General features: G+C 43.3%; 1 protein-coding gene across 1 annotated transcript in view; it reads left to right on the forward strand.

Moving 5' to 3' along the window:
- Positions 1 to 22,343, forward strand: part of CACUL1 (CDK2 associated cullin domain 1) — a 378,635-nt gene that overhangs the window by 276,966 nt on the left and 79,326 nt on the right. The window contains exon 7 of the mRNA XM_069239246.1: positions 17,260 to 17,398. Coding sequence (XP_069095347.1) covers positions 17,260 to 17,398 — 139 coding nt within the window. The remainder of the gene's footprint in view (positions 1 to 17,259; positions 17,399 to 22,343) is intronic.

The raw sequence follows: 22,343 nt of genomic DNA on the forward strand, positions 1-22,343 counted from the left end.
AAGGAAAGGAAGTTGCCTAATAATTATGCACACCTGATATAGGGTGTTGATGTCATTAGACCACACCCCTTCTCATTACAGAGATGCACATCACCTAATAAGCTTAATTGGTAGTAGGCTTTCGAGCCTATACAGCTTGGAGTAAGACAACATGCATAAAGAGGATGATGTGGTCAAAATACTCATTTGCCTAATAATTCTGCACTCCCTGCATATGTAGCGTCACAATGGTAACTCCGAACATGGCCATGTAACATGTCTAGGATCATGGAATTGTTACCCCAATACCATTCTGGTATTGGGGGGGACAATTCCATGCATCCCCGGGTCTCCAGCACAAAGCCCGGGTACTGCCAAACTAACTTTCTGGGGACTCCACTGCAGCTACTGCTGCTGCCAACCCCTCAGACAGGTTTCTGCACCCCTGGGGCCTGGGCAGGCTGGTCCCAGGAAGGCAGAACAAAGGATTTCCTCTGAGAGAGGGTGTTACACCCTCTCCCTTTGGAAATAGTTGTGAAGGGCCTGGGAGGAGTAGCCTCCCCTGGCCTCTGGAAATGCTTTGAAGGGCACAGATGGTGCCCTCTCTGCATGAGCCAGTCTACACCGGTTCAGGGATCCCCCAGCCCTGCTCGGGCGCGAAACTGGACAAAGGAAAGGGGAGTGACCACTCCCCTGACCAGCACCTCCCAGGGGAGGTGCCCAAAGCTCCTCCAGTGTGTCCCAGACCTCTGCCATCTTGGATGCAGAGGTGTGAGGGCACAATGGACAGCTCTGAGTGGCCAGTGCCAGCAGCAGACGTCAGAGACCCCTCCTGATAGGTGCTTACCTTTCTCTGTAGCCAGTCTTCCTCTGTGGGCTATTTAGGGTCTCTCCTGTGGGCATCTCACCAGATAACGAATGCAAGAGCTCACCAGAGTTCCTCTGCACTTCCCTCTTCGACTTCTGCCAAGGATCGACCGCTGACTGCTCCAGGACGCCTGCATAACCACAACAAAGTAGCAAGACGACTACCAGCAACATTGTAGTGCCTCATCCTGCCGGCTTTCTCGACTGACGGTGGTGCATGCTCTGAGGGCTGTCTGCCTTCACCCTGCACTGGAAGCCAAGAAGAAATCTCCAGTGGGTCGACGGAATCTTCCCCCTGCCAACGCAGGCACCAAACTTCTGCATCACCGGTCCTCTGGGTCCCCTCTCATCCTGATGAGCATGGTCCCTGGAACACAGGAGCTGGGTCCAAGTGTCTTCGACAGTCCAGTGGCCCTTCTGTCCAAATTTGGTGGAGGTAAGTCCTTCCCTCCCCACGCCAGAGAGTAATCCTGTGTACTGCGTGAACTGCAGCTGCTCGGGCTTCTGTGCACTTTTGCAAGACTTCCTTCATGCACATCCTAGCCCAGGTCCCCAGCACTCCGTCCTGCATTGCCCAACTTGCTGAGTTGGATTCCGACGTCGTGGGACTCTCCTTTGCGACTCTGAGTCGACCGCTGTCCTCAGATCTTCTAAGTCCCTGTTCAGGTACTTCTGCGGGTGCTGCCTGCTTCTGCGTGGGCTCTCTGAGTTGCTGAGTGCCCCCTCTGTCTCCTCTTCCAAGGGGCGACCTCCTGGTCCTTCCTGGGCCCTAGCAGCACCCAAAATCCTCAACCGTGACTCTTGCAGCTAGCAAGGCTTGTTTGCGGTCTTTCTGTGTGGAAACAACTCTGCATCCTCCAGCACGCCGTGGGACATCTTCTGACCAAAGGAGAAGTTCCTGGCACCTTCTGTTGTTGCAGAATCTTCGGCTTCTTTTTCACCTTCATCTGGGGTTTAGTGGGCTCCTGCCCCCCCGGACACTTGCGTGACTCTTGGTCTTGGTCCCCTTCTTTTACAGGTCCAGGAATCCGTCTTCAGTGTTTTGCAGTCAGTTGCTGTCCTTGCAGAATCCCCTATCTCGACTTTACTGTCCTTCTGGGGTAGAAGGGTAACTTTACTCCTACTTTTCAGGGTCTTGGGGTGGGGTATCTTGGACACCCTTAGTGTTTTCTTACACTCCCAGCGACCCTCTATACACTACATTAGGCCTGGGGTCCATTCGTGGTTCGCATTCCACTTTTGGTGTATATGGTTTGTGTTGACCCCAGGCCTATTTCTCCCTATTGCATTCTATTTTGATTCTACATTGTTTGCACTACTTTTCTAACTGTTACTTACCTGATTTTGGTTTGTGTGCATATAATTTGTGTATATTACTTAACTCCTAAGGGAGTATATCCTCTGAGATACTTTTGGCATATTGTCACTAAAATACAGTACCTTTATTTTTAGTAACTCTGAGTATTGTGCTTTCTTATGATATAGTGCTATATGATATAAGTGGTATAGCAGGAGCCTTGCATGTCTCCTTGTTCAGCCTAAGTTGCTCTGCTATAGCTACCTCTATCAGCCTAAGCTGCTAGAACACCTCTATTCTACTAATAAGGGATAACTGGACCTGGCACAAGGTGCAAGTACCACAAGGAACCCACTATAAGCCAGGCCAGCCTCCTACACGTTGTGTGGAATAAAATGGTATAGAGTTCATGCCACTCCACGAATGACAATTCGTAGAGTGGCATGAAGAGGCGTGTGCTGGCTTAGTGTAGGCAGTAAGAAGTTATACATTGTAGTGGGGTCTTGTACAGTAGAGTGGAGTGCTGTGTCATATAGTAAAGCGTTTTATAGTGGAATAGTGTGTTGTACTTTGCAGAGTACTGGCAAAGAGTGGAGTATAGAGTTGGACAGTGGAGTGTACGGGGATAAGGTGGAATAGAATGTCGTAGCGTGCCTTGAAGTGCAGTTGGCTTTTATAGAGTGAAATTATATAGAGTGGAGGTGAGTGTCATACAATTGAGCAACATAGGGTGGCGTACACTCTAGTGGCATAGAGTGGATTACAATAAAGTGGAATAGCGTACAGTGGAATACCCAACAATAGAGTGTAGAAGAGTGAAGTGGCATAGAGTGGAATAGTGTCGACTGGAGTGGTGTACAGTGGAGGGGGATAGAATGAAGTAGGGTACAGTAGATTCACGTAGAGTGGCATGGCATACATTGAAGTGGCAAAGCGTGAGTAGAGGGAACTGTTAAAAACTGGACTGGCGTCTCATAAAGTACAGTTTTGGAAACTGTTGTAGAGTGGAGTAGGATGCTAATAGAGTGTACAGGTATAGCGTTGTGCAAATTTTGATAGAGAGGATAGAGTAGAGTCTAATAGAGTGCAGTAGAGTTTTGTATAATGGAGTTACATAAAGTGGAGAAGAGTACACTGGAGTGGCGTACAGTAGAGTGACATAGTGGAATATCGTAGAGTAGCATGGACCGGAGTGGCATAGAGTGTAATAGCAAATAGTGTACAGTGGAGTGGCATGAAATGTAATAGCGTATAATACAGCGCACAGTGAGGTGGCCTACAGTGAAGTGGTTTAAAACTGAGTGATTTATTGTGGGGTTGGCTAGAGTGGAATACCATACAGTAGAGGGGCAAAGATTGAAACTGCGTATAGTGTAATAGCATTGAATGGAGTGGAATAATGTGGAGTGGTGTACAGTAGAGTGGCATAAACTGTAGTAGCAAGCAGTGGAGTAGTGTACAGTGAAGTGGTGTAGACTGGAGTGGCGTACACTGGAATGGGTAAAGTGTAATAGCATAGAGTGGAGCGGCGTACCGTGGAATGGTGTCTAATAGAATATCGTAGGGTGGGGTGGGGTAGAGTAGAGTGGAGTGGCATACATTGGAGTGCCGTTCAGTGGAGTATCATAGTGTAGAGTTGAATAGCATAGAGTGCAGTGTCATACAGTGGAATAGCATAGAGTGGAGTGGCATAGAGTGGAGTCTCGTACAGTGAAGTGGCGTAGAGTGGAATAGCATATAGTGCAGTGAATTCTGTGTTGTGGCATATCAATGTTTGTGAAATTTAGCAGCAGTGTAGATTTTGGTGTGCAGAGTAATGCAAAATAGCAAATTGCGCTGCCTTGCTTTACAAATCAACGGAGGGCCACGCATAGTTGCCTTGCGTTCCTTTGTACATCTAACTTAAGCATTGCGTTGCCCGTTAACTCCATGATGACGTAAGGGTACCACTATGTTATATTTTGGGCCATGGTATACCATGATAACTTTACCGTATACCGTGGTACATGGTGATGAGAAGCTAGTATATAATTGGGTAAGGGCTGTTTATTGAGAATGAAATGCAACATATTGTTTTTTCCACACTCTGACTGTGTTAAGCGTTAGGGCCTTAGATACAGATAATTAGTAGGTCCCTACCTATTACCATTTTAGTTAAGTAATAATAGATATGGACATTTTTTATTTTTGAAAAATATTTTTTAAAATGTTTGTGGTCATGTACTGTGGTAGTTTCACAAAAATTCGAAAGTACTGCAGTGACCGATGTCACTACGTTTAAATGCCTTATAACTTCGAAAATACATACCGTACTTAACTGCAGTCCCCAAATAGCATCATCTCTGCACCACAATGTATAACCGTGCCAAATTTAATTTAGATCCGTTCAGCTGTTTTGTGCTACGTCAAATACAATAGTCTATGGAAGGTGCATTGGTGGGAAAACATGTTTTGGGATCCCCTTTTAGCTTTTCACCCCTTAACGATTCACCACAAAAAAATAACATAATCTCAATGTAGAAAATCAGTTTGTTCATGTAGCAAATCTGAAACTTTAAATATGCAGTTTAGTTTAGCTTTTGGGCTTCCTTGCTACTTTTAGTAGTATTCTGCTACAAGATATCACTAAGTTGAAAAACCTTATAACTTTACATGTACTTACTCTACTTTCCTGCAGTATCTCAAAGAATCATCTGAGCCCTCTATAATGTAATACTGCCAAATTTTATAAAAATCCAGTTGGTGTTTTTTGCGCTATGTGAAATACAAATGTTTATGAAAAATGCATTCGATTTGAGGCCTGGTTTTAGACCCCACTTTTTTCTTTGCACCCCCTTGGCCAAATGCCGCAAAACTTTCAGTCCTCAATTAGACGGGAGCAACATTTTTCATGTGGGTGAAAAACCAAAACACCCCTGTATCTGGTCACCCTAACTATAACTATAGGGTTAGGTTTTAGTTGGGTTTAGGTGTGGGTAGGGGTATAGGGTGGTAAAGGTATTTTTAGGCTTTAGGAGTAGGTAAAGGTTGTTAGTCTTTTAGTGTTTAGGGGTGGTGAAGGGTATAGGATGGTATGGGTATTTTATAATGTTTGAGGTAAAGGCATAGATAGACATTTTTAGGGTTTGGGGTGGGTAGGGCCTAAGGTGGTAAGGGGGATTTTTAGGGTTTAGGGGTGGGTACAGGCCTAAGGTGGTAAGAGTATTTTTTTTTTTTTTAAAGAGTTTAGGGGCAGGTAAAGGCATAAGTAGTAGGGGATTTTGGGGGATTTAGGGCGGGTAGGGGCATAGGGTGATGAGGGGATTTTTACACTTGAGGGTGGGTAGGGATATAGAGTGGTAAGGATATTTTTTAAAGGGCTTAGGGTTACATAAGTGCATAGTTCAATTAAAAAAAAAAAAAAGTGCCCCCCAAAAGAAAGAAAAATTAATTAAAAATTATGTATGTATGTATAAATTTACCTCATTTATACTTGCCTGCTTGATAAAGGAATGTGTTGTAAAAAAAAAAAAAACGTGGTAAAAGAATGCTTAGTAATATCATACAACAATTTAAAAAATGGCTCTTTAGGTGTGAAGCCATAAATTCAAGATTAACGTGTGTATTGTTTTTTTTTTTGTTTTTTTTTTTTTTAAAGTATTTTCACGTTTGGCATAAAATGGTGACCCAGAATTAGTGGTTTATTACTCACCAAATTGTGAAGTCTTTCGTTAAGAATTTGTTTTAAAAGTATGTATTTTACCACTGGGTTTTGGGTCAATGAAAAGTTTTACTTTAAAAAAAGAAAAAAAAAATATTTAAATCATTGTTGTGTTATTTCTGTAATCTCAGTAGTTGAAAGAATATTTTGTTGTAAATCATCATCGTAACAGATTGTCCAGTTCTTTTTTTATCATGAATGGTACAATCCTGCATCATGTGAACAATAAATACTGCATGCCAAAATGTTGATCAGCTAATGATGGTTTATATTTGGCTAGAAAGGCAATTCAGAAAGAGGAATGTGGACTTGCTTCCCACTTGCCAAGAACCCCTTAAGGATTCACATTCTCAATGTGCGAGATAAATGACACACCAATCACAGATAAGTGCATAGAGTTTCAGTGCAGAAGGACCAAAATATGATTGTTTGGGTCTAGGAGCATTGCAGAGGAGGAAGCACAAGGTGCTTCTGCATCATGTTAAGGAAGTGCTCAACTTATGTATTAAGAGGGCTTGAAACTAAGATGGGGAAATTAAACTTTGGTATTGAGGAGAGCTTCAGCTTCCCAAAGTAGGCCTTAAAGCAATAAGGAAGGTTTTGGCTTTACTTCTAGCCATTACGAAGTACAATTAATATTTTGTTGAATGTAAAGGGGTCAGAAGTAGAAAGGTTTACAGTAACCTGTTTAAATTACACTTGAGCTTACCAAAATAGATTTTTTTCAGGATTTTGTTTGACTGGGATTAGGCAATATATTATAATGGAATTTGAATCTTTACTGGACATCCAAGCCATCAACAAAGTCTATCCTTCATAAGTTCTTTCTTTCAGAACGTCTTATGTGCAACTCTTACCGTTAGCTTGATCAGCCATTGAATTAGCTAAAAATGATTTCCAATCTGCTATTTGTGTAACGTTTTTGGAATAACTTCTGAACCCAGCAATGTGTGTGTGACAAATCAAAAAGCTGCAGTGGCTTGTTAGTAGTTCAGGCTGCAAACCTAAGGGTTTCGTGGAGCATGCTTTCGTGAACAGCTTTTGTGTCCTGAATTATAGTGTGAAAGTTTCCTTGTGCTATTTGACTTTAGAAGAATTTTTCTAGATTTGCACCATTATGTTCTGCATCCTGTGTTTTTGAAATACCATTTTTAATGTGTGGTTGTAGATACACATGCACTGTATACGCCTACCATCTAGTGTTAGGTCCGAAGTGGTGCAAGTTATTTTTCTTCATAGAAGTGTTCTGAGTCAGATCGAATGACTCCTCCTCTCAGTGATAGTGTGCTTGGGCAACGACTCCTTTGTTACATTGTGTTGGACTTTTGGCCATACGCATGGTCATCCCTAGTCTTTTTGCCTCCTTCCTCCTGTTTTTTCTGACCTCTCGCTGTTGGCTCTAGGACTCTGAGCACTTTATCACTGCTGACCAGTGCTAAAGTGCAGGTGCTCTCCCATCTGAAGTTGGTATGATTGGCTTATACCTAATTGGCATATTTAATTTACCTATAAGTCCCTTGTACAGTGGTATCTCTATACCCAGGGCCTGTAAATTAAATACTACTAGTGGGCCTGCAGCGCTGCTTGCGCCACCCACTGAAGTAGACTTTCAAACCTGTCTCAGGCCTGCTAGCGCAGGGCCTGTGTGCGCAGTTTTCTGCCACAGGGACCTGGCATCTAAATTTACTTGCCAGGCCCAGAACTCCCCTTTTACTACATGTAAGTCACCCCTAAAGTACGCCCTAGCTAGCCCTATGGGCAGGGTGCCATGTATGTAGAAAGGAAGGACATGTGCCATATTGCCTGGCCTGTCCTGGTAGTGACAAACAGCCTAACTTGGTGTCTCACCGCTGTGAGTGCTGCCTTCTCATAGGATTGCATTAGAAATGCCCTGCCTTATGTGTAAGGGGTATTGTCTGAGTTATGAGGGGTAGCGTAGGCGTGTTTGGTATGGTTGTGATGGTGATAATAAATACTGCTTACTGGTGTGGGTGTATTTTTTATTACTATCACAGAAATGCCACTTCTAGAAAGTGCACATTTATCTGTGCTTATGATTCTGGTGTTTTGCAGCTTGACTCCAATCCACGTCTGGGCAGAGTGACAGTTGGGGCTTTGTGCATACTTTTCAGACAGCCTGTACACAGGGAGGGTGGAGGTGTCACTGAGGTGCATCTACATACTGAATAGTCTTCCTGGGCTGAGAGAAGGGAGAGGCGGGGCACACCTACATTTGTAAAGGCTGTGCCCTGGCCTCACACAATAGGGTCGTTAACCCCCCACTGATGTTTGGAGCCTGTGCTGAAAGGAGAGAGGGGGCACTCCCAGAACCGGCTGTAACTGGCTGGAACCTTCTCTCCCTATCATTGTAAAACACTGTAAAACAGGACTATAAGTACAGGGGAATTTTCCCCACAATTTGAACATTCTTGGAACTTGAAACTGGACACAGAACGCTGATGAATGGACTCACCAGGAAACCGCCATGGACTGCTGCTGCTGTGCTGACCTGTGACCTGCCTGGTCACTAGGAGGAACGGCCACCATCTGCACCCCTTGTGCTGGCCTGTAGTTGGGCCCACCAGCCCTGTGCTCCTTCTTGTTTAGTGTTCCCAGGGGCAGGGTGCTGTGGCCCCTGACCCCTGCAACGATCTTTTCTTTTCCTACAAGAAATCACCGCCGCAGCCCAGGCTGCCTAATGGTCCTAGCGCTGTGAAAAGCGCTCGAGGGTAAATCATCGCCGCAGCCCGGGAGCCTCGTGGTGCCTTTGCGCTCCATACGGCGCATTTTCTTGAATAAAATCACCGCCGCAGCCCGGGCTGCACAGCTGATTCCAGGCGCGGGGTTTGCGCTGGCTCTAGTGCCCCCGGGGCACTAGGAGAGGTGAAGAAAGGAGCTAGTCCGCTCCTATCGTGCTCACGGGGGACGCGCGCTTGTCAGAGCGCCCCCGGGGCACCAGCAGGCCCCACCTTGGGCCGCGACGTCAGAGGGACGGCGAGGGAGAGGACGCCTCTCCCTCGCGTGGAGGAGTCTCGGAGGACTCCCCTGTTGGTTCGGGCCGGGCGGCAGCCTCGCCGGAGGCTCGCCCTGGCCCCTGGTTCACAGGTTGGCCCCCTCGCGGGCCCGGAAGCATTTTGATTCGGGGTCTCTGTTAAGGAAGGGCCCCGGAGGCCCAGGGAGACCCCAGAGATTAACGGGACCCCCGGAGGAGCCCGTGTGGAAATTAGGAGGGGGTGCGAGGCGCCCCCCTCCCCCTTTAAGCCTTGGGTGACCTTGGCCCCCCACAGGAGGGTCGGTGGAGGCCCGGGGGGGCCCCCAGTGGTCGCGGGCCCCAGGAGGGGCCCGTCAACAGTACCGAGGGGGTGCGTGCCACCCCCCTCTTCCTCAGGACTTTAAGGAGGCCCCCTCATTGCGCTGGGGGCCCCTTTCTTCTTTGTCTTAGGCACTGGAGGTGCCTCTACCATCTACCAGGTACTTTTAAATGGACCAATAGGATCATAAGTGAAGTTCTTGTTACAGACTTTTCTAATTGTGATATATTGCCTACCTGTTACATGATGCTTTTACATATGTGTGCACATGTTCCTTTTATGGACATGACTTGCTAATATGATTCCCTAACTTGCCATAGGTTTTCTAATGTTCCTACTATGGGCGTTTTATGATATTCTTATGACAAGTGTTCTAATGTGATAACGTGTTCCCTGACTACTGCTTATGTTGCAGAATACTGAGTAACCTGTGTGTTATGTGTGACTACTGCTAGTTTGCAGAGTAACTAATGTGTAACGTTCTGACAACTGCTAAGGTAGCAGGATAGTACTATTATGTGATGTTGTTCTGATAATTACGTTGTGTACAATACAGTATATTTTCATATAATCTGGTGTTGTGTTTCCTTTGTGGTGGGGATATTGCGTCACGTGTGTGTGTGTTGTGCAAACGCTTTACGCATTGCCTCCGGGTTAAGCCTGACTGCTCGTGCCAAGCTACCAAGGGGGTGAGCAGGGGTTATCGTGGACGTGTAACTCCCTTGCCCTGACTAGAGTGGGTAAGTTCTGCCTGGCTGAGGTGCATACCCTAGCCAACCAGAAACCCCATTTCTAACACATTGTTTTCTCTCTGCCGTTGGGTTTGGACGTGTGTCTCTTTGCTCTGTCTTTCAACTAGCTCTGGTTTAAAATCTGTCCTCTATCTTACCCTCTTTAAATGGTATGGTTTCCGCTTGTGCTTTTCCACCTTAGCGCTCGCTTTCAATCGTTGGTCGAGCATAGCCCAACCCAGCCAATTTTAAGACTTTTCAGTCTCTTCTCCTTCAATTTCAGGAGAATATGTACACAGTCAGGACCAATATGAGACTGTTACGGGTGATAGCATCTTGCATTGCCATTGCTCCCATGTCAGACTTCACATATGTCCCCTACAGCAGTGTCTGTCTCATTGGTGGTCTCAGTCATAGGGTCACCTGAAAGCTCTAGTGTTGTTAGGCTGCCATACTCGCCGTTCTCTGTAATGGTGGAACACCGCCAACTTGTTAAAAAGGGGGGGCCTTTTCTGGAACCTGTGCCTCAAATCATTCTGATCACAGATGCATCACTGACGGGTTGGGGCGGTCAGCTCCAAGACCTCACAGTACAGGGCCTCTAGGATCTCAGTCACTAATCCCTACACATCAGTTACCTCGAGCTTCAGGGAGCGTTTCTATCCCTGAAAGCATTTCTTCATCACCTGTCTGCAGACTTGCTCAGCAGGATGCAGCAACAAGACCACAAATTGGATGTCCACTCACAAGTCCTTCAATCATAGTGGGGTACTCGTCACATAGACCTTGTTGCCACTTTTGCCACAGCAGAAAATGCCAAGTGCCCAAGCTTCACCTCCAGGTATCCACTCCCTCTATCCAAGGGCAGTGGTCTGTGGATGAATTGGTGAGGGATAGTTTCTGATGCTTTTCCACCTCACTCTCTCATTCCATTTCTGGTTCGGAGGGTCAGGCAAACGTCTCTCACTTTGATCCTTGTAGCTCCCACTGGGGCGCGTCATCAGAGGATCACCACACTTGAAGCTCTATCAGTTGTCCCCTATAAGAAGCTCCCCAATAGACAGGAACTTCTCACTCAAAATCAAGGACAGATAGGACGTCCAGACCCCAAGTCACTCAACCTTGCGATATGACTCCTGTGGACATAGAGTTTGGTTACTTAGAATTGCCTGCAGAATGTATGGACATTCTCAGGGAAGCCTGTAGACCCACAACTAGAGCATGTAATGCTGCAAAATGGAAACATTTTGTTTTCTACTGTCAACTCAAACATATTGATCCCATGAAAGCTACTGATCAAGAGATTGGTTATCTGCTCCATTTACAGAAAGCAAATCTAGCTTACGCCTCCATTCGCCTACATCTCGCAGCTTTTGCTGCATATCTACAGAACCGACAACATAGTTCTTTGATCAGAACCCCAGTCATTAAAGCTTTCATGGAAGGCCTTAAAAGGGTCACTCTACCCAGGGTACCCCCTGCACCATCCTGGGACCTCAACATTGTACTCACCAGGCTCATAGGCCCTCATTTGATCCACTTCTTTCATGTCCTCTTCAATACCTTTCTTGGAAGTTTGCTTTCTCAAGTTGCCGTCACATCACTCAGGCGCTAACCTTGGAAGAACCTTTTTCCAGATTCATTGAGGCAAGGTGGTCCTTCGCACAAATGCTGAAGATCCTTCATAAAGTGGTTTCACAGTTCCATATAAACCAATCCATTGAGCTACCAGTCTTCTTTCTGTAACCTACCTCTGTTGCAGAAAGAGCTCTCCACACTCTAGAAGTTAAGAGCGCTCATGTTTTCCATTGACGGAACCAAAGAGTTTAGGAAAACTAAACAGCTCTATTAGTCTTTTCACCACCTCACAAAGGCAGTCCAATATCCAAAACCAGCATAGTTAGATGGATAGTTAAATGTATACAGACTTGTTATACTAAAGCAAAAAAAAAAAAAACATTACCTTGGAACTCTGGAGCACATTCTACTAGGAAAAAAGGTGACACTATGGGCTTTCTTGGAAATATTCCAATAGCTGCCATTTGTAAGGCAGCTAAATGGTATACACCACACACTTTCACAAAACATTACTGTATGGTTGTGCAAGCATGTCACCAAACCAATGAAGGTCAACCTGTGCTACAAACACTTTTCCAGTCAACTGCAACTCCCACAGACTAGCCACCTCTTTTATGGAGGTACTGCGTTAAAGTCTATGTATGTTATTTACCCAGTAAGCATCTGTTTGTGGCACGTAGTGCTGTAAATTCAAATGCGCCCTCCCTCCTCCCCGAACGCCTGTGGCCGTTGTAGTTACATTACACTTGTATATATTTGTACATATTTAGTTACATTTGCATGGATATCTGTCTCTCTGTACTTTTCTTACACACCTTTCTCACCTGCCTGTGGGAAAACAATCTAGCAAAGGAGTCAGTGCCCATGCACACTTTCACTAAAAGGAGGAGTCACTCGATCCCATGACTCAAAACACTTCTTCGAAGAAAAACAACTTGCACCACTCCAGACCCAACATTATGGCAGGAGATGCAAAGCATGTGACTCTACAGCACTGCATGCCACGAGCAGATGCTTACTGGGTAAGTAACATTTTCCTTTTTGATAATACACACTAGAGGGTCTTAATTAGACAAATGGAGAATTACAATATTAAGTTTGCTATAGCAAAGTTCTTGTGTAACTTGAAAATGAAATTTTACAATGTACATTTTGTAGATTGAATCTGATCTTTTGTATTGTGTGATGTTGTATTTGTTGTAAGATGTTTTAAGAGCCATCAGTTTATAAAAACTATATATTTGATTTGACTAATAGTAAATACCTAACCGTCCGACACCTCTGATTCTTTTGTGAAAATATTGCACATGTGGGCATAAGTAGTAACGTTTACAGAGGAAGGCGTCAAACTTTTATTGATCTTCAATGTAATATGCAAACAATGAGACTGTACATCTAATGAAAAATAGCAACTCCATGCATTTCATCTTGAAATAAATGTTGGAAAGTACAGTACAGGGTAATTTGCAGTGGTTCTGAGTGTTTCCCATGCCCATTAATCCAAGTAGTTGCGACATTTGTGCACTTTGTTCCATCACATTTACACCTGAATCCTTATTAACAGCCTACACTAAACATACCTACTTGTGTTGCTCCTGTTGAAAATGTTGCATCTGCAGTCCAGTGGATATGAAGAGTCAAGGAGCACTTTGGGAAATTACTTTTTGTCATTGAAGACAGGAATGTGTGTCCGCCAGTGGATAGGGTAACTCAGTTGGACAGACAGCTAAGATAAAATTGGTTGGATATCAGTTGAACTGATAGAAAAGACAATATCAAAAGCAGGACGCAAAGACAGGGCTCAAGGAAGCCAAGGAAAAATCTTCCAGCTACAGAGCAGCTACAGTATGGCTCAGCTGAATTCCCTTAATAAGCCACAAACTGCACCTTCTGCTACCCCTAAACCTGCCCAGCGATCCACAGTCCTCACCCCCTGTCCCTACCATCTTGCCTGGATGCCTGGGTACACCAGGTCCTCCTTGGACCCCTCTGCAGATGCCTCTCTAAGTGTGAGGTTCCATAGACTCCTCCACAATTCCACTCTATTCTCTTTCACTTGATTGGCGCCTCTGTTCCCCTGAATTACCATGACCTCGGATCCAGGCAAGTCATTTGCAGCTCCTGCGCTTCCCGGACCAGTTCTTTATCTCCAGGAGGATCATAGACCAGACCTCCTGGCAGGTAAGCACTCCACTGACCTGTTTGTAGGTCCCAGGGCTCTTGTGTCTTCATGACCCTTTAGAAGTGGAGCTCCAATTCTAGTTCCATGGCAGAGCTGATCCAAAACATATGCAGTTAAGATGCTTCCTGATTAAACTTATTTAGATGTCCTTCCTTAACCACAAGAACCAAGAGAGATTGCCAGGAAATAGTAAGGTGCAATGTCGGTCATCAGCACTTCACCAGCGCTTCATAGGATGCGGGTGCAGAGCAACACATGGGTGAAGCTTGGAGGATCAGTAGTAGGATCATCACCCTTCTTTAATTTACACATGCTGTATGCAATTGAACCCTAATGTCCCTTCTCCGTGATTCCTGTTATGTTTAAAAAAAAAAAAAAAAGCACTTCCCAAAATCTTAACCCTTTGTAAAGAAAAAAAGGTTAATTCTGGAGCATAAATGCCACAGCAGAAGTGGAAGGGAAAGTGTCTCCTATGCTGTGAAACTGAGAGAGGGGCAGACAGCTAAACCAGAGCCAAGCTTTTCTGTCAGGGAGCCTGCTGCCTGAAAGAAATGTGTATGTGTGCAGCTGGTTAATCAGCAAATGCAAAGAATACTTGGAAGCCGGTTTAGGTATTGTAGGTGTTAATTGAGGAAATCACTTTAAGCTTCCTGATTTCAAAGATATATTCTTTTTGAGAGATATTGTAGGGGGGTTCCAGACTGAGCTGTGGAATGTGTGTTTTTAATGAACAGTTATAAAAAAGAAATGTTTGCATTAGGTACAATCTGTGTATTACGATAAATTCTATACTTTGGGATTACTTTTTATCTTTACCCTAAATTTATTTGCCCATTTTGTAGCAGCCTATCTTATACTATGAGTTATGCAAGTTTAAAATAATGACTTGCACATGCTTTCGCAGTGTTTTCTGTGACAGGCAAGGACATTCTAGCACAAAAAATATACAAGTCACTCCCCTGCTGCACTAAACAGGACTCGATTATATGGCCCTCTGATTGCATGCACAGGGATCTGAAATGTTCACAATAACCAATAGAGATTTTGTCACCTAAAATAGTGCCTTTCCCACTGATCAGTTTAACTTTAATTTATTTTTCATTTAAGGTGTGGGTTATTTTATATCCAGTTATATGATGATGAAAGATTGTAAGGAAATGCCTCCTTGGCATGGTTACCCCCTGACTTTTTGCCTTTTGCTTATGCCAAGTTATGATTGAAAGTGTGCTGGGACCCTGCTAACCATGCCCCTGCACCAGTGCTCTTTCCCTAAACTGAACCTTTGCTCCCATAATTGGCACAGCCCTGGCACTCAGATAAGTCCCTTGTATATGGTACCCCTAGTACCAAGGGCCGTGATGCCAGGGAAGGTCTCTAAGGGATGCAGCATGTAATATGCCACCCTGGGGACCCCTCACCCAGCACATGCACACTGCCTCACAGATTGTGTGTGCTGGTGGAGAGAAAATGACTAAGTCGACATGGCACTCCCCTCGGAGTGCCAGGCCAACCTCATACTGCCTGTGGCATAGGTAAGTCACCCCTCTACCAGGCCTTACAGCCCTAAGGCAGGGTGCACTGTACCACAGGTGATGGCATATGTGCAAGAGCACTATGCCCCTACAGTGTCTAAGCAAAACCTTAGACATTGTAAGAGTAGTCATAAGAGTATATGGTCTGGGAGTTTGTCAAACACAAACTCCACAGCACCATAATGGCTACACTGAAATCTGGGAAGTTTGGTATCAAATTTCTCAGCACAATAAATGTACACTGATGCCAGTGTGGAATTTATTGTAAAATGCACCCAGAGGGCATCTTAGAGATTAATATCTATAGTTCTATAGAGATGGAGAAATACCTTTTTCCTTTGTCACCTCACCAAGGCTGACTTTGTGTTGTTCCTGTTTGTCTGCTCTGTTTCCTCCATGCTCTCACTAGCTTTTCTTTTTTTGCCTTTAATGTGAGATCCAGGTTTGATCCCTTTATATCCTTTGTTCACACATCTATTTTCCTTCATTCTTGTAAATTCTAGCTCTTGAATCTATATCGCATCTGTCCTTTTCTTTCTGTTAGCTGTGCACGTTCTCACACAAGTCTTCATTCTTTCATAACTTTAGATTGCTAGCTCATTTTTAGCCTCTCTGATTATACCCATTTTGCCGTCCGAATTCCCCCCAAAAAATCACAGCTTACTTCATCAGCATACATCATTGTTTTGCTCCCTTTTGTTCACTTCTTGGCCAGTTACATTGTTACCTATCTCTTAAAGAAACTGTACTGCATATATTTCCACGACCCTTCTCCATCCTATCTTTTGCTCACCCTAAGTATTCTATTCATCCTGTCCACTATGCTTCCCAACTACTATTTTTGCTTCTCTGTATCCCCTCCCACGCTGATCTTTTTGCCTCTGTATCTTCCTCATTAGCATTAGGTTTTCTCTTAAAATATCTTTTACCAGGTTCTGTAATCGTATCTCTATCTTTTGTAATTGCCTGTTCTTTTCGGGCTCAGTAATCTGCGTCATCCGTGAATAACAGCTTATTTTTGTAAAAGCGCTTTCATTAGTCTCCCTTCGTTTCCAAGTACTGTATACAACAGAACTTCAAAGCTATTACCCTATTCATGACACTCAATTTACTGTCATTGGAAGGTGGAAGGCTGTATCAGCATTGCCAAGATTTCTTTAAGTGACTGCAGTTGATAAATAATGACTAACGGGGTATATTTTTGTATCTTTTCATACTTGTGTTTTTGTTCAAATATGTGCATGTTAAAAAATTGTATTCAAATGTGTGCACGTTAAAAAAGGTATTATCATACTGCATGGAGAAGACAGCCATTAACAGGAGCGCGAATAAAAAGCAAAATCTTGTCTCAGACCAATGTGGTAAGATAAGCAGTGGCGTGAATCAGAAACTTAGTGGACATGAGAGCGATTTAGGCTCGCTCTACTAAAGGATATCTGCAAACGCAGATTATTGGGCAGTCTACCATTGCACGATGTCAGGGCAGCCAGCTGTTCTCCTTAACCACTTTTACCAGACAGTACTATTCAAATTCAAGTAGCAGGCTAGAGGTACAGCAAGAAAAGGATACTGTTGTTTGCTATTGAATTCGCAGCATTTGTCTCGGTATTCAGCTCAGGGGTGAAGGGGGCTTTTATAGGCCTGGAACTTGTTTTGCAGCGTTCTCGTATTCATGCATGTGTTACTGAACGCTTCCCCCTTCAGTTGGTAGTGTATAAAAGGTGTGTCGCTTTCTGCCAGATCTGTACATAGATTCTGAGCAAGGCACTCCAGACTCGAAGAGTGTTCTGGAGTAAAAGCTTGATATCATAACGGAGTCTCGGTGCAGAACTACTCTAAGGTGATTCTCGCAGGATGCATTTTTCTGAAAGTTCTGGTTGTCTAACTGAGCTGCTGAAGGTATTTTCTCGCACAGCTCTGAACTTGTACCAAACCTTAGCCAGCGATGTTCTTACAGTTAAGTAACATTTACATTTGGCTAACTGCTGCAAAAACGTTATTTTGTACTTGAGGCGTGAGTGCTGTTATAATACATGTACCTCGTCCACAATACGGAAGTAATGCTTTGTTTTCTTCATGCAGAGTGGGTCCAGTTAGCTCCAGCTTTGTTCTCCAAATTCATCCCCAACATTCTCCCGCCCACAGTGGAATCTGACCTACTGGAGTATGCTGCTCAAGATCAGCGGTTTCAACGGGAGCTCATACAGACAGGATTCACGAGGTACGGAGGTTGTCGAGACCTAGAAACCCGTAGGGAGCTGCACTTTGGACTGACCGTCTGCACACCTGTCTGCTAGAAGTCTACTGAAAGGCTACATAGGACACACCTGTTGGTTATGGAATTTGTAAACATATAAATCTACCCATTAGAAGCCTATTACACTAATAACTCAGTGCAGTATTGTCAGGAAGCTCCCAGTTTGTTTAGATCTCAGTTAGACTTCGATTTGTAGAACCAAGATTAGTCACTAGTTTTGTCCACCACAAAATAGATACCCCCAGAGATGTAACCTATTTGATTTGATCAGTGCTTAATTTGTAAATAAAAATGTGCCGGTGCCCAAAGCGGATGCTGCAATTAAATGTATGAGCACGCAATACTGAGGCGGTGTAATCCTGAAGCCACCTCGGGCCTCTTTAATTCATATAAAGCCACTCCCCGTTCCTTCAGCTCACCCCTGCAGCTTTCTGCTTTCTCCCTTTGTGACACTTTATCGTTTTTGGTTTTCCTCCGTCTTTCCCATATGTCTTTTGCTCGCAGCAAATGCTTGAGGCAGAAGAATAAGCCCCGGCCCTCAAAAATAAGTGCCGGTGCTCCGCACCGGAAACAACAAGCACAAATTAAGCACTGGATTTGATTAAGAATGGGAATTGAAAGATGATCAGCTTTGAGACACATATTGGAAGTGTCACCTTAAATTAGAGACCTAGCAGTTTCATGTTCTTCAGATCAGAAAAATCATGGTCTGCTTTTAGGGAAAAGTGAATGATGTCTTGTGCAATGAGCGTTTACAACTTCACAGCCAAGCACATATTTCTAAGCTCTACCCCCGTTATTTAGAATTTTAAGGTTGAAGAATATTAGATTAGGTGGCCAGACATTGAAGCAAGAGGAGAGTAGCAGAGTAGCTATGGATTTCGAGTGCTTGAGTAAATGGAGTCCTTTGTGCATTTTTCTTTTATTGATGCAATAGGGGGTGCTAATAACAATAGAGATTTAACCATCCTCTTATGTATTAACCAGTATAGTTCACATCAACTTAAGTAACTTGGAGGGTTCCTTCTGTAAACAAGTCTTTCTGTTAAAAAGCTGCAGTGGGAACTCAATGTGGAATAAACATGGTGGGTTGCTACAGTGTGGAGGTCCCCCAATGATGAAGCATACCACTTGGGTGGATGAAGCCCTTCGTAGGTTTTGGGGAAATCCCAATAGGATTCCTCACAATTGTTACACCTGTGATATGATTGGGTTATCCAACCAAATCCTCTAAACCTTAACTTAGTGTCAACTTTTTTGGGGTATATGTGTGTATATATATATATATATATGTATATATATATATATATATATATACATATATATATATATATATATATATATATATATATATATATATATATGCTGTCTTGAAGGTTTTGTGGTGATTCGTCAAGCACGTCCTGAGGAAAATAGGTGGGTGGTGGGCAAAATGCGTTTTCCCCATTCATTTTCTCAAAGGGTCTTAGGCAAGCCTACAGCTCAAACTGCTGAGGGAACTACACCAAATTTGAAAATTTGGCAGGAAGCTAGATCCTAGTTCACAATCTGTGCTTTTTGTGATTTGGTGTAAATCCGTTCAGTAGTTTCTAGGATATTAAAGGTTAAACAATATATCTAAGGACGCAGAGGATCTGTGGATCCAACTGTCCCCGTGTAGATATCTGATTGGCTGCCAAGTGTTGGCAGACGTTTTGGGACTCCGCTTCAGCCGAGTCGCACATTAAAAAAGAAAGAGGCCAGGGTAGGGACACCCTGAGCCCCTAGCCCTGGTCCAGGAACCCCGCCAGGGCTGAAAAGTATTTTTTGAAAAACAATATCAGAAAAATCAGCAGATTTTTCAGAGATGTAAAAATAAATAAAAGCGCAGTCTCCAGAAATATTTTATTTTGCCTCTGGGTGGACCAGTTCTGGGTGCTTTGGGGAGGCTGATAAGGAGGGGAGGAGCCCTGGGGACCATGACCTCCTCGAGACTAAGATACTAAAATAGGCAGGTGACTGAGCTGCCCCTCTGTTAAAGCTTGCGGGAGCAGTGTCTGCTTCCGCAGGAGATGAGAGCCAGCTGGTGACTGCGGAGACCTTGAGGCTCCCCTCGCTGTCCCTCATAAAAAATTGCGACCTAAGGGAACTTGACTCTCGCCCTTACCATGAACTGCTAATTACACCAGATATTACAGCACTCATGCAATTTTTATAATAGCATTGATAATAACACTAACATTTGCAGTAACATTATTGATGAGAAACGTTCTAGTTACCTTAGGGCATGCGTTATACTTATTTGAAATAAGTTTAACGATAACAAGTGAATTTCTATAGTTTTGTATGTTTAAAATGTGAGTCTAACTATAACGTCCCTGTAACCTTTGGTGTTTTAAGTACATTTCTATGTTTTAAAAAAAATATATTTCCTGACTATAAGCCTGTAACCTTTATTTTGCCAGTGACTGTATGTATATATTTATGTATATGTGTGTGTGTGTATATATATACATATATATATATGTGTGTGTGGGTGTATGTGTATGATATTTTTTGCTAGTATATCATACAGGTGGATAACCAATTCGCTCCCATCTGTCATCGAGACAGATGTTCATGCAGCCTTTATCTGCCATCATATTTACATAAAATTAATCTTTATTGATTATATTCCACTTTACAGAGAGATAGTTGTTTCCCTACCTCGAGGCCTTAGATAGCCATCAATGAGTCCTCTACAGAACAGGCTACCTTAATTCCAGTTATTAAGGCACTGTGGTCACTCATGTTCATTGGGTTCATTGAAAAATATTTATCTTAAACTTAAAATTCTCTCTTACAAGAATATAATAAATATTGCTAATATTACCCTTCCATAAGAATATGGACAGTAAACACGATAGGTGATGGGCAGGTGCCATTAACAAAGTAGAAATTGTATTTAACTAAAAAAACATATTTAGTGCCTTATTGGTGGTATGAGTCAAATCTTCCCCCTTCTGTGTTTGATAGACCATGCACCACCTTTGCTGGTAGTTTACACAAGTGTACATTAAAGCCACCTAATCAGATGATATGCATGGCTCTCCCAGAAATTTGTGTGAAAAGGTTTAGGTCTTTTTCTAAGGCCAACATTAGTACAATAATTGATTATCAGAAGATCTCAGCCACCTTTCATCATCTCGAAAAGCAGGAGTTGGCAAAACATAGAATTCAGGAGTGTCTTAGGTTTACCCTGGAAAGAGGTGGATATCAAAGTGGCCAAGTCTCGCTTCCCCTTCCAGTGTGGTGAAGGAATTGCAATAAAACGGTGTGTAGTGGAACCGTCCGTATGGGAGCAGCTATCAACCTATGTCTAATGGAGGCTTAAGATTTAGGGTTTACAATCAAAAATTACCCAGTCTGGATTAGTAAATTTTGACCTGATCATGGCAGCATTCCAACACAGAATGTTCATGGATATACTTTGAGTGCATACAGTATTGCACATAATATCTACAAACATAACATTTGTCACCACACATGTATCACTAGATACAGTACAAGATGGTAATTTATTACCCATTACTAGCGGTGCCGCGCAGAATGTAATCTTGGGGTATTGTCAACCCTGCCTGCTTATTCCAAGAACTCATTGATGGAAAACGATTGAGTCTGTACCATATATGAATGTGGTGTGTTGAGGCAGAACAACTGTTTTGGAATGGTGTTTTAATTTGATTTTCTACAGGTGCCCTAGCGCTGTATGCGGATTTATAAAAGTAACCTAGAGCTACAGCTGTTATTTTACAGTAAGACAGGGTGGGAGAAGCTAGAATCAATAGCACCCTGTTTGCATAATGTAAGGATCCAAAATTCACCACATAGTCATCTTTGCTTGGTTTAATACCCCCCCCTCCCCCAATCGAAGGCACACAACGTACCATGCAAATACCATTGAAGAGTTCAAAAGCCCTTCCTAGGCTAGTAGCCAGCTAATTTCTAACTTTATTCTGCAATTCTCAGGAACTCTAGTGTTAATCATTACACAGCAGTGGACCATCCATTTAAAAAAGTAAATAAGCTGTAGCCGCGAATGGGAGTTGAAGATGTTTACTTTCCATATCTGCGGACTCTCTGCCATGGGCCTTATATTTCCATTGATATGGAGGTGCAACAAGTGCATAATGCTGCAAAAAATCAGAATCCACTTGCTCCGTGAGTTTGACTAGAAAGTGGACTTGCCATTATGTGTTCTGGTTTCACTTTCTTGTTTGTCCAATGTATTTTTCTCATTTTTCTATATGTGTCTTGTCAGTCATCTTGGAGCAATTGTTGACAGCGGCCTCAAGTGACTCAAGTCACGTTTTGTGACAGTGTTAAATGTTTCCTTCATCAGGAGCTCTAGTTGATCTCAAACTGCTTCCCAAAGACTCCTGAAATTGCAGCTTTAAGTTTTCTGCATCCCTGTTGAATGCAGATGCACTATGGGTAATTCTATATTTCTTGGTAGCAGATGAATATGTAGCCTTTTTTTCTTTGTTTTTCAGCCGGGTATAATTATAAGTTGATTTAAATTTTTTATCAGGGGTTTGTGCTATGTGATCCAGTAGTGAGGCACAATCAATCTGCAGTTTCTTCGAGATGCATGAGTTAATTTTATGTTTTACCTTACTCGCCTATAAATTGCTAACTTCTGTTATTAAAGGAGCCACATTGGCATCATGTGTGATAGTAGCAGAATCGTGTATGGTCACAATATTGTTAACTTCCCGCTGTTTGGTGACTGTCTCCTCAAAAATTTCTAATTTCCTTGTTTAACACCCCCATGCTTTTTTTTGTTAAAGAGCCAATACTTGTTCACAAGGACTTCTCTTTACCTGCAGATGATAATGCCGAGTTTCTCTTCCCCCGTCGTTTTGACTGCAAAGCATATGGAGAAAATGAT

The sequence above is a fragment of the Pleurodeles waltl genome, chromosome 6 (assembly GCF_031143425.1).
Source record: "Pleurodeles waltl isolate 20211129_DDA chromosome 6, aPleWal1.hap1.20221129, whole genome shotgun sequence".
Lineage (NCBI taxonomy): Eukaryota > Metazoa > Chordata > Amphibia > Caudata > Salamandridae > Pleurodeles > Pleurodeles waltl.